Below are 13,319 nucleotides of genomic sequence, written 5' to 3'. Positions count from 1 at the left end.
GGATGTGTATTGTTTCTACCAAATGCTGATACTTCCACTAGCAAAATGATTCAGGTAGATTCGGCAGAACAGGAAACTTTTTTCCAGTTCTGAAATGTTCATTTTTGATGCTCCTGCTTGAGACACTTTCCTGTTCTTCGATGTCAAACTTGATGATGATTCTGTTTGGTTTGTCATTAAGAATTCCCAATATGTCCATGGCGACATGGTATGTAAATCTTAAATATGGATTGAATTAGCAGTAGGGCTGCACTGTGGTACACTGGGTAGTGTTCCTGCCTCACAGTTCCAAGATTTGATCCAGAGCTCAGCCTATGAGTAGCCACGCATGTTTTCCCACATGTCCTTGTGTGTTTCCTACAGATTCTCCATTTTCCTCCAAGCTCATGCTAAAAACATGCTAGGAGGTAGATTAGCTATACTAAATTGCCCATGTGTATGAATATGTATGTCCATGGTGTCCTGTAAAACACTGGCGTCTCATCTAGGGTATATTCCTGCCTTACGCCCAGTATTCTTGGCATAGGCTCCACATCCACCTGGAGCCTAACAAGAGACAAAGCTTTTTTCTTCCATTCTGGTGTGGCCATGGTATTTCGGCCTCCCAACTCCAACCCTGCACCCAGCATGGGCTTCGGTTTGGTAGCTCATAAGTGTTGCTTTCTGATACAAAATTCTGCACTGCGATGTTGCTGCCTGTCTGTTTTTTTGCACAGTTCTCTCCATTCTCCCTTCATCCCTCTGATCCACAAGCTGTTTTAATCCATGTAACTGGCAATCTCTGGCAGCTTTTTGGGTTTTACACTATTTTTTGTAAACAATTAGGTGTGAAATGTGCAGAATTTGTGAGATGGTAGAACTGGTATATCTAGTGCCAGGTATCAAGCTGTGGTAAATAAATATTAATTAAGACTGTTGGTTTTGTCCATTACAACACTAAATCTAATGCAAACTTATGCTCTAAACTCCATATGTATCACATATTGGAATGTGTAGTTTGTGTGAAAGTTGAGGGTGTAGCTAATAAACTGGCAACTTAGTGTAACTTTCTAATAAGTGTTATTTAAAAAGGAGTATATAGGTAAGCCCTGGAGAATGAATACAATGGACTTAAAAGATTAACATTACAATACGTACAATTTACATCTTAGGATCAAGATCATAAATAGACAAAGAAAACTAAGTATAAGCATGGTGCCTGAATGCAATCTCTACACCTTCACCTTCTCCTCCTCATGGGAATACACTTTCTTGCACTACCCAGGAACTACCCAGTGCTTGAAAACCTCTTCATCCTCATCACTCTCACGTTGGCACCCCAGAGTGAAATGTCATTTGGCTTCTCACGGGTGATTTGGGAGATCACCTACACATTCTATTGAGCAGGAACTGATAGGAAGCAAAGGTTCCATTTTTGTCCAATCCCCTGACAGTTTGTGTGGAGAGGCAGTTCTGTCCTCTGTGCCCATTCCCAATCATCTTAGAGTTCCCCAGGGAGAAACTTACAGAGCGGTTTCTTTGTATCTCCTCACTATACTGGGCTATACTGGGAAATGATCTTTCAAGTCCTTTTAGCAAATGGTTGGCTAAGACACACACAATTGTTGACATGGATTAAGGTCAATGAGTGTGGACAGGCAGACCTGACTAAAATGTTGTGGAAAAAAATGTTACATTACAACCAAGTATTACAACTGAGATGCTCTAAAAGCTGCTTACAAAATATGCAAGCAGTTATGCAAGCAAAGAGTGGGTTTGAAAGTCATTTATACCACAGTATTGTCGAATTCTCAATTCTGATTGGTCAGGAGGTGTGTTTTATAACATTAGCTCTGACAGTAGTTCTGGTTTTAATTCAAATCACAGGTTTATATAAACGTGCTCATTCTAATACGTTGCCATTTCTATAGCAACAGCTCATTCACAGTGACCCATAAGGTGGACGGTCCACATAATTACTTAATAATAATAATAAACGGATTTGAAATGATTTAATAAAGAATCATGTAGAATCGTTTATATTGTAAAGTTTTCTGCAAGGAGATGTTTATTTAACATTTATGGAAGGAGTCTGTGCAAGAACCGAGGACATGTGCTTTACAATTTCTTAGTAAGTAGCTATAATTTTTTTGTCTCGCTAACTGAAATAAGGAAACAACTCTATAGCTGCTATAACTTAACCGACAAAAAACATAACACAGTTGTTTCGTGGGCGTTCCACAACATTAAATGTAACTATGAATTGATTTTTAAAAGATTATGATGTGTAGCTCTTTAATTAATAAAACAATAATAATTCTTGGCAACATCTTGCTGTGGTATAATTATTTATAGCACATTCAGAAGACAGAAAGTGTTACCATTTAGTTTTTTTCCACACATAATTTATATCCTAACACAGATTATTTGAACATTTTTGTTACTAGAAACCACACTGAATCTCCATCCATCCCTCCATCCATCCATTTTCCATAACGCTTATCCTACACAGGGTGGCAGGGAGTTTAATCCAGAGGACTCGGGGCATAAGGGTGGTGACACCCTGGACAGGGTGCCAGCCCATCGCAGGACACAATCACACACACCCATTCAGACATCCATTCACACACTATGGACAATTTGGAAATGCCAGTCAGCCTACAACGCTTGTCTTTGGATTGCTGGAGGAAACCGGAGTACCCAGAGGAAACCCCTGAAGCACGGGGAGAACATGCTAACTCCGTGCACAAAGGCAGAATTCGAGCCCCCAACCCCAGAGGTGTGAGGCAAACGTGCCCCCCACTGACTATCCAGTTGATATGATTCGTCATTTTCTTCGAAGTGTTTGCAAACTTCTGCACTCGACTACATTTCCCAACAACATGTAAACTTCCCATTTTGTTGTAACTTATAAAAAACCTCAATGCTGGACTCAAATCCTTCAGTCATTGATTTCACACACAAACACACACAAAGAGCTCACACAGCAATTAATAACACAACCTATGTCTGATTACACAAAGAATCAATTGATATGTTTGGTGGAAAGGAAGCTCTGTGCCTGTTCCCAATCACCTCTCCATCCTCCAAGGAGAACCTTTCAGAGTGGTTTCTTATTTCTCTGTGATCCATCAAGTCCCTTTTGCAAATGCTAACATTACGTATGACTTGTTTAATAATATTAAATTAGCATCTTGTATAACCTAGATCTGCCGTTATGCTAGGCTAAAAACAACTATAAACATTGTTTGCTGAGGAAATAGACTTACATAGATTACATGCAAGTCTATTTAATAGATTACAGATGACTGATTATACAAAGGCCTGTTGTTTTCCATGTGAATAGTGATTACACAGGTCACTCCCTGTTTAATAAACAGTGATGGCGTGTCTGCCATTTTGTAATGCTGTTTGAGTTCTTAAAGAGGCACTTCAACCCAAATAAAAATGTAGCCATTGATATATCTGTTATAAAAAGTAAAAACTAGCCAACTCTCAGTCTTGCCACAGTAATCATAGAAAACAAACACAGTTTATAAAGCAGTTGGGACTCACAGCGGTAGTGATATTTTGTATTCCATTTTGTACTGTTTTGTTTGAATTCCCAAAGAAACAATTTTTTAAAAATTATCTATATATCTGTTTTTAAATCTGTGTTTATTTATTTATTTATTCATTTTTGCTAGCTGGTGCTAATTCAGACTAAGATGGCAGAAAAGCACATAATAATAATAAGCAGGCACAGCTTTTGCATCAAAATACATTTAAGAAACAATCATGTTCCATGCAAATAACTATCTGCATAGATCAATTTTGATGTTTTTCTATACATTTTGCTACACTCCTGGGGGCAAAAAAAGGGACCAAAATGCCCTAAATGGCAAAATATTAAGTTTTTAATGGTTTTAACAATGAATCATTGGTCAGAATATTAGCAAGAATTAAACAAATGCACTCCTGAGACCTCCTGGGCCTCCATTTACTCGTTTACTTTTGCTGCAGTGAACTGTTTGGGGGAAAAGCTAGAAACAGGAAAGTTCACTTATATAGTCTTCTTCTACGCAAATGTAAAATCATGATAATGATTAAAATGTGTGATGTAAAATTCAAACTAACACATGACCGGGTGTACAAAAATAAAATGGCCCATTTTTAATTATTTTTTTTGCCCAGAAGTGTATGTACATATATATATAATAACCGTACGGTAGGTAAAAGAAAAAAAGAATTAATAACCTAATTTATGTGAATTAAAATCTAACTAAAATAATAACAATAATAATAATAATAATAATAATAATAATAATAATAATAATAATCTTGCCAAGAAAAATAAGGAGATACATTTATTGGATAATATCTGAATAAGATCAATAAAAATAAGCTAAATAAGAACAAAAAAACTAGTAAGAACTTTTATTTATTTATTTAGCCTATTTAATTTCTAATTGATGCAAAGTATTCAGTATAAACTTTAATACTTACTATATAAACTACAAGCAAAGTAGGTAAAAAAAAGTATTAATAACGTAAATATGTACATTATAAATGAAATACAATAAAAAGGAATAAAAAAATAACCAATAATATTTCCTAAAATAAGGCGATACATTTAATAGATTTTACAACTCCAATGACGTCACGTCCGTTTTGTTTACGGTTACCATAGCAACCGCAAGGATACTTCCGTATATCAAGAGCCAGTTTTTCCACGTAAAGTTTCACAGCGTTTTAAACGTTAGAGGGAAGAAAAGTCATTTTACAGCGCTATATATAAATACAAATAGGTTTATACAAAATAAAAATATAAATACATTTAATAATGAGTTCCTCGGAGGTGGAGGTGGGAAACAGAGCAGCTGGAGGTTGTTTACTGGGGAACTGGGTGGAGGAGGTGAGTGCAGATCATCAGCTGAATATAGAAGCTGTGTTAGGAATATTTATTTATTTTTTTGTCTAATTAACAGGTGTAACGTTAAAGTAAACAGAGGCCAGTTTTTTTCCCCACAGTCTTGGTAATACAACAGGGGATCACAAACTTTTAGCAGCAGTGACCCCTCTCTACAGCGCAGGTTTATTGATCCTATGATTATAATCCAACTAGTTAAATATTAGTCACATTAGACAAACATATTCCCTCATATTAAGTTATTTATTGGAGGAAATACAGATTTTTATTCCTGAACTTTACACCCATTTAACCCAAACCTGTTGGGTTTGAAACATTTTCTATCATATTAACTGCATATTCTTTCCTCCTTTTAAAAGTACTCCTATTCCTAGTTTTATTACAGTTATGGTTAGCTGATGTAAATTGAGATGATTTCACTTGTTTTTAAGTTTAAGTTTTAAGCTTTTAAGTGGAATAAACCCTTCAATTAAAAATGACTTGTCAGTTCGGTTACTATAGCACTTACAGCAACTTTAACTTTAAGTGTGTTAATCATGATCTCCATGTAAATGTAATGTAAAATATTAATAATAATAACAATAATAATAGTCACAGCTTCCATGGCTATATCTCATGGTAGTTCACAGACCCGACTTTGAGAATTATGGGCCTAATATTTTGTTATAACTGATGAAAAGTTTAGTCTGAGAGACATTAGTTTAGCATAGTACAGTATACTGCAGTGTAGTATTTGTACAGAAGAATATTGGGTACAAGCAATTAGATAATTGCAACTGATGTCCTGCACTTATATCACTTTCACCAGCTGTAGTTGGTACAGTTAGCTGAGTTTAGATGACTTACTGACTACACTGTAAATCTGATAAAGCTAAATCATGCTCATTTAAAGTTTTCTGACCTTAGCTACAAACAACATTCATCTGTGTCCGAAAACTAATTCTAATGTAAAAACATATTGAGTGAATTATGTAGGTAAGTGAAAAAATACTCAAGACACTGGTTAATTTCTTTATTTGGGATTAATAAAGGACATCCAACCATTCCATTAATCAAGCATGCCAATCATCCATTCATCCATACATCCATCCATTAATTGCACGCAACCACCCATCCATCCATCCATCCATCCATCAATCCATTAATTTCACACATCCATCCATCCATCCATCCATCAATCCATTAATTTCACACATCCATCCATCCATCCATCAATCCATCAATCCATTAATTTCACACATCCATCCATCCATCCATCCATCAATCCATTAATTTCACACATCCATCCATCCATCCATCAATCCATTAATTTCACACATCCATCCATCCATCCATCCATCCATCAATCCATTAATTTCACACATCCATCCATCCATCCATCCATCCATCAATCCATTAATTTCACACATCCATCCATCCATCCATCAATCCATTAATTTCACACATCCATCCATCCATCCATCCATCCATCAATCCATTAATTTCACACATCCATCCATCCATCCATCCATCCATCAATCCATTAATTTCACACATCCATCCATTCCATCCATCCATCAGTCCATTAATTTCTTAATTTCACACATCCATCCATCTATCCAGTCAGCCAGTCATCCATCAATCATGCCAATCATACATCCATCCATTAATTCCATTTATTCATCCAACCCATCCATCCATTCATCCATCCATCCATCCATTAATTTCACACATCCATCCATTCCATCCATCCTACCAGCCAGCCATCCATCAATTTCACCCACCCACCCACCCACCCACCGATCCATCCATCAATTTATTTCACACATCCATCCAATTATCCATCCAATTATCCATCCATTAATTTCACCCACCCATCCTTCCATCAATCCATCCATTAATTCCAATCATCCATTCAACCCATATATCCATCCATTAATTTCACCCATCCACCCATCCATCCATCCATCCATCTATCCATCCATCCATTTATCTATCACATCACAAAATTGGGAAACTGCAACATGATTGAGAAATGCCCTCTTTTGTTGCACAGAAATCCCTCACTCCAAACATTCCGGAGCATTCCATGTGTGAATTATTACTAATTCTTATTTTTAGCAATACAATAATGTGACCTTGTTGCATGCATGATAAACTCTTTCCTGTGAATTAAGAGGGCCACTGCATCACTGGACAATACTGGACCAACATCTGTCATCCATAAAACTGGACACAGGGGCATCCTCACAGTGGACTCTAAATTGCATGGTGTCAGTACACTGAAATCTGCTTTCACCAGCCCTAAGGGCACACAGGTACGACAGAAAGGTAAGCACAAATGCCTCTATATCTAATTTGTATAGTATTTTATTTTTTTCATTTGTGTCATTTTTATTTCCTGCTATGGTGTTAAACATCCCTTAATCTCTGTCCAAACTAGTCATAAAGGTTTTTGTTGGCAAACACAAATTAAATCCACACATTTCACCAGCAATGCTTTTAAATGTTTATATCGCCATCTGTAACAGAACTTTTGTTTCATTACTTTTATTAAACCATGTCGTTTCCTTCTAGGATTACGAACTGAGCTGCTGGAGAAGCACCTCATCAAAAGCATAAGGTAACCATTCCGAGCAAGACTGTTGAACTTCACATTTTCAGATGAAACAAGACAGATGACCTCATCTTGTCTGAGGCTTCAGCGACACTAAAGCAGCCTCCCACACTTCCTGTTCCAGCCAGGAGAACAGAGGAAACAGTGGGAAGACTGTGTCGAAGGAGTGTTTGTGTCTCGGTCAGCTTTCATACTTCAATTAAAAGCTTTCAATTAATCTTTATCACTGCATTGGAGATTTGTTGCCATGGGGATCACTTGATGTATCCCTGACAACTATCCTCTGCTAAAAGAGACAAAACAAATGTGAGCCTAAAGCGAGACAGTATCTCATAGCCACAGACCAGTATATGAACCCTGAATCAAAGGCCAGTTCGGACAGCGACTGACCACATCTACAGAACAACTGCTGTGTGAGGACTTTATTAAAAGAACTAGAGCAGACTCTGCCTTAAGTGAGAAACAGGATGTGGATGCTAATAAAAAAATATTCCCCAGAACTTTAGATAAACTCAGTAGATGGATAAAAACATACACAAAGTTAGTTATAGCTTATACCAGAGGGCTATTGAATTCATGAATATGATTGGTCAGAAGGTGATAGGGGAGTAACCTAACATGAATACGTTATAATAACGAGACAAAAAATAGGTGGAGTATTTGTAATTTTTTTCGCTTGTTGTTATTTAACAAAGAAAAATGCATAATTGTTGATATGCTGAAGGTAAGGAGACATTTAATTATGGGAGGAGTCTCCCGTGTCAGCGCTTTATAATGGTTGGTAGGTTTTCTGACTTTGCTCTCATTTTTTTTTCTTATTAACTTCAAGAGAGTGGGGGCATGGTGGTTCAGTGGTTAGCATGTTTGCCTCGCACCTTTGGGGTTGGATTTGGGGGTTCGAATCCCGCCATGCTCCTCCTGTGCTTCTGGGTACTCTGGTTTCCTCCCCCATTACAAAGACATTCGTTGTAGGCTGATTGGCATTCCCAAATTGTCTGGAGTGTGTGATTGTGCCCTGCGATGGGTTGGCACCCCGTCCAGGGTGTCCCACGCCTTGTTCCCTAAGACTCCGCGACCCTGTTAATAGGATAAATAAAATGGATGGATGGAACTTCAAGCGAGAAAAAAAAGAGGCTGGTGAGGGAACAGTTTTTTTGTAGCTGCTTTAACGTAAGTGATAACAGGAACTACCTCCCTAACTTTCCTGGACGTTCCTCAACATTAAATGTAACTATAAATGAACAAAAAGTGATGTTCTTTAATTACGAAAAATTTAATTGTTGGCAAATTGATGTATTATAAGAGGAATAAAGCACTTTGGGGTGATATCATACCAGCTTGATTCGTCACTGATTATTTTCCTATAACATAATGCCCAGTGGTATTTTATTCCTTACTTAATCTCAACTATATGATTGATTCTTCATTCAAAGGCTTTCCCATTGGACCCCATGCCCAAGAGTGAACTACGAGTCAATTTTAGTCCAGGATGCCAACCAAGTATCAGTATTTTACTGTGACTCTGTGCTTTAAAGAGTTTCATTTTACTGAACATTGTTTTAGAGCGAGTAAATCAACTCACACTGTGATGATCTGATCTGTATTACAGTGATCAGGTACATGCAGAGCTCACACCTCAGCTTCCAGCCCCTGAACTGTACTCCGTAACCAGAACTGATTACACAGTGGAAGACTTCCGGTGTGACCGACCGACCCCATCCACGGTCAGTCACTACACTGCTGTGGATTTATCGAATGATCTTATTTTACAGTCAAACTCTAAAAGTTTTGGCACCCTTTAAAAAAAAAAAAAAAAAACTACTTGAATGAGTGGACGTCATTACTGTGAAAGAATATTGATATTTAACTGTGTGCTTTCAGGATCATGACTACAGGGTCGACGAGGCCATCACATTTTGGAGGGAAAACTTTGACAAGATTCAGGTACAGTAAGAAAAATAGAAATAGAATTATTTATAAGCTTATGTAATATGGAAGCCCTGAACTGCAAAATATTGAGGTGCTCTGTATTTATTTTGAGTTAATATCTCATTATTTTCACTTAATATTTAATACCTAAAGCTCTATCAATAAAACAAATATATTGAATATTAGCGTTTAATTCTTATTCTGTATGATGTTTCCCCAGATAAGATAAGATATGATAAGATATACCTTTTTTGATCCCCTGTATGGGAAAATCAAATTAATTAGTAAACCAGATTTTATTTTGTTTTGTTTTGTGAAATTCAGTTGACACATGCCAAATGTCCATTCAAATAAAATGGGACAGTGGTGGCTCAGTGGTTAAGAGTGCGGGTTAATGATTAGAAGGTCCAAGCTGCCACTGTTGGGCCCTTGAGCAAGGCCCTCAACCGTCTCTGCTCCACGGGCGCCGTATCATGGCTGACCCTGCGCTCTGACCCCATCTTCCTAACAATCTGGGATTTGTGAAGAAAAGAATTTCACTGTGCTCTAATTTATATGTGACAAATGAAGGCTTCTTCTTAAATGTCAAATTCGAACAGTCAAAATGAACACTGTGACAAATATATAATTCATACATGTTGAGTCACAAAAAATTGTCAAAACAATACGATAATAACTCAAAATAAGGAGTTATTAACTCAAAATAACGAGTTATTAAATCAACATAATATTTTAAAAACAATGAGTTATTAAGTAAAAATAATTCAATATAATTTATGTAGCCCTTTTAACAATGGACATATATAAAATTTCGATTTTAAATGTATCCCTAATGAGCAAGCCAGAGGCAACTATGGCAAGGTGGCAAAAACTCCCTGAGGTGACATGAGCGGAACCAGACTCAGAAAGGAACCCATCCTCCTCTGGTTGACAGCGGACAGTGCGATTATAAATCATTTCTCTTCTATAAATGTAGTGATAATTGTGTCAAGTGTGTCAACCTGAGTATGAGCATTGTTAGAGTTTTATCATATAAAACTGACCTTATCACCTGTTTGATGTTTGAGACGAGTTTAAACTGTTCTTAGCAGTTGCAGTGTGATCTAGTGAAATAATGACAGCACATCACATTTACTGATTTATTATTATTATTTAGTTGCAGTTCAGGGCTTTTGTATGGTATAGTTTCGTATAGTTTTACATGCAATCATTCTAAAAAATAGATACACAAAACCTACAAAAACCAGGCATTTTGAACCTTTTTATGACATATATAATCTCATTAATAAAAATATGTGACTAAAATAATTTGATAAATTATTTATCTAACAGATTTATACTGGTATATTCAATATTAAATAGAAATAGTCATTTCAGCATAATTTCAATGGGTTTCTGTGAGCTGAAAACAGAACAAAAGGCTTACAAGCAACTGCAGAATTATTGCCATCCTTTACGGGGAGAGAATTTCATCAAATAAACATAGTATTATGATGATTATTATTATTATCATCATTTTCCACTCAAACAATTGTAGAAGCTACAGCCTTTTATATTTATGGCCAAAAGTATGTGGACACCTGACCGTCACACTTAAACTGTTGTCACAAAGTTGATAGCACACAATTGTATAGAATGTGTTTGTATGCTGTAGCATAACAATTTCCCTTCACTGGAACTACAAGACCCAAACAGCATGACGATGCCCCTGTGCACAAAGCGAGCTCCATGAAGACATGGTTTGCCAAGGTTGGAGTGGAAGAACTCAAGTGTCCTGCACAGAACCCTGACCTCAACCCCACTGAACACCTTTGGGATGAACTGTAAAACCAACTGCATCCCCAAACCTCCTGGTCCGACATCAGTGCCAGTAATGTTCTTGTGGCTGAACTCCCCACAGCCACGCTCCATAATCTAGTGGAAAGCCTTCCCAGAAGAACGGATGTTATTATAACAGCCAAGAGGAGACGAAATCTGGAACGGGATGTTCAACAAGCACATACTGTGCACATACTTTTAGCCATATAGTGTACGTTTAAGTTTAAAATATCACTCATGCCATGTGCTATCAATTTTTGGTCATTTTCAAGAAGGGTGCCAGTAATTTTGGAGTTGATTGTAAAACGTATAAACACTGTGTTTGTTCTCAGTCCTGAGGTAAAGTCACTGTTTTTTTTATTTAACAGGGTGTGACAGCAGTGAGAAATAGAAATGGTCCTTTTAAGAAGAACGCCAATTTCTCCACACCAATCAATGAGTGCTTGGACCCCAATCCTGAGAACTATATTGATTTAGAAGAAGTGTAATTTCATGCTGTTAGTACGAGCAATTTTCTTTCCAAAAGGGAATCGGAAAATAAATAGCAGTTTTATAAACTCACTCTAACCTCTTTTTTTTGTTGATGTTTTTGTTTCCTAATATACGGATGTTCAAGAATCATTACAAAACGTGATCATTATGTACCGCAGACCTTAGTTCTCATCGAAGTCTAAAACCAAACCGTCAAAGGCCGTATTGTTCTTTTTCATGTTTTCCGTTTATACCGAATACTTTTCCAACAACACTTATCATCTGGCAAATAAACTCAGTAAGCTCCTTCCTGTCAGTGAATCCTTTAAGTGAAACTTTGCAGGCTGTGCTCGAGCAGTGACAACATTTATTTAGGTTTGTAGCTAGACACAAAGCATCTGCCTTCTCACTATATGCAGGAACCCGTGTTATATTGATGACACACCAAGTGTTGCTCTCGCTGGCTTCCTTTTGAATCCAGTGGCTTACTTCCAGCACCAATGCACTAACCTTTCATGCTTTGAGCAGGGTAGCTATGGCAACAAGTCATTTTTAGAACATGTTCATGCAGATTCACCCCCTGGTTTTTTTTTTGGGAAGTATTTGTCATCTGGTAGAACCTACATGAAGACTTAATGTTAAAAACACAAACTTTAGATGTTAATTATTGCCAGTTGTGTGTAGTTAATAGAACGCTCCACCCTGAAGCACATTAAATAAGTTGATCTTGAATATATATATATATATATATATATATATATATATATATATATATATATATATATATATATATATATTTGTGATGTGTTTAGCGATTCTTTGTTGGTTGATGCTGTAGGTTGAGGCTAGTGGATGTCTGTGACGCTGATGTTGCATTGTTATTGCTAGTGCTAGTTACAGTTACAGTGGAGTTAGGGTTAGGAAAAGGGAAAAGGGCTTCTTTTTTCGTTTTCATTTCTCGTCCAATGTCACATTAATGAGAACTCCCAACATAGAAATGATGCAAAAATGCTGGACTTAAAGTTCCAGAATACAATGCAGCTATATATCAGAGGCTCAGTTCAGCTAGTTAGCGATCTACGAGAGTGTGATGGCATTATATTACACGAAATCTTTGGAAGCTGAAGAGTTCGAGCAGATGTGTACAGATGAGGAGGTTTAGATCTGTAGTTGAATGACACTCTTTAAGGTCAGATTGTAATTTCTGCAGTCTCAGGGTATGACATTTACTGTATCCTGTTCATCCTCCATCTTTCATGTGTTAACCATCCAATGTTCAACTGTATTATTGGACTGGCTTATATCTCACTTATAAATCCCTGGATAAATGAATAAATGTTAATGTAGAAATAAACACAAGCACATCAGAATGGAAACCTTGGTGTGAAGAGGCGTATTCAATAGATTCTCTCTGCATGTATTCTCTGGTGCAAATTTGTATTTTATTGACTTTCAAAAAAATCCTCTTTGTTAGTGTTTTGACAAACTCGCATCGTTTTTCTTGGGGAAAAAAAAACCAACCCTAGACTGATTGTTCACAGTACTAGACGATGCAGTTGTAAGGTCGACTGAAAAGCAGAGACAAAAATCGTGGATTTGTTAAAGGAATTGCTTGAA

The 13,319-nt window shown here is 36.8% G+C and overlaps 1 protein-coding gene across 2 annotated transcripts; it reads left to right on the top strand.

The window, feature by feature from the left end:
• Window positions 1-4,639: 4,639 nt before the first annotated feature.
• spag8 (sperm associated antigen 8) lies at window positions 4,640-11,792 on the top strand. Of its 2 annotated transcripts, none has more exons than XM_053618723.1 (6): window positions 4,640-4,873; window positions 7,045-7,198; window positions 7,445-7,490; window positions 9,094-9,208; window positions 9,366-9,428; window positions 10,255-10,335. In XM_053618723.1, exons 1-6 carry the CDS (start codon window positions 4,802-4,804, stop codon window positions 10,300-10,302), a joined length of 498 nt encoding a protein of 165 aa, XP_053474698.1. In that variant the 5' UTR covers window positions 4,640-4,801; the 3' UTR covers window positions 10,303-10,335. The 2 variants fall into 2 exon arrangements, with proteins under 2 accessions (XP_053474698.1, XP_053474697.1); XM_053618722.1 differs by lacking the exon at window positions 10,255-10,335 and adding an exon at window positions 11,600-11,792 and having other exon boundaries at window positions 4,641-4,873.
• Window positions 11,793-13,319: the final 1,527 nt, after the last annotated feature.

This window comes from Ictalurus furcatus, chromosome 28 (genome assembly GCF_023375685.1).
Source record: "Ictalurus furcatus strain D&B chromosome 28, Billie_1.0, whole genome shotgun sequence".
Classification (NCBI taxonomy): domain Eukaryota; kingdom Metazoa; phylum Chordata; class Actinopteri; order Siluriformes; family Ictaluridae; genus Ictalurus; species Ictalurus furcatus.
Note: the sequence above shows the minus strand (reverse complement) of the source record. Positions and strands in the feature narration are given on the sequence as shown.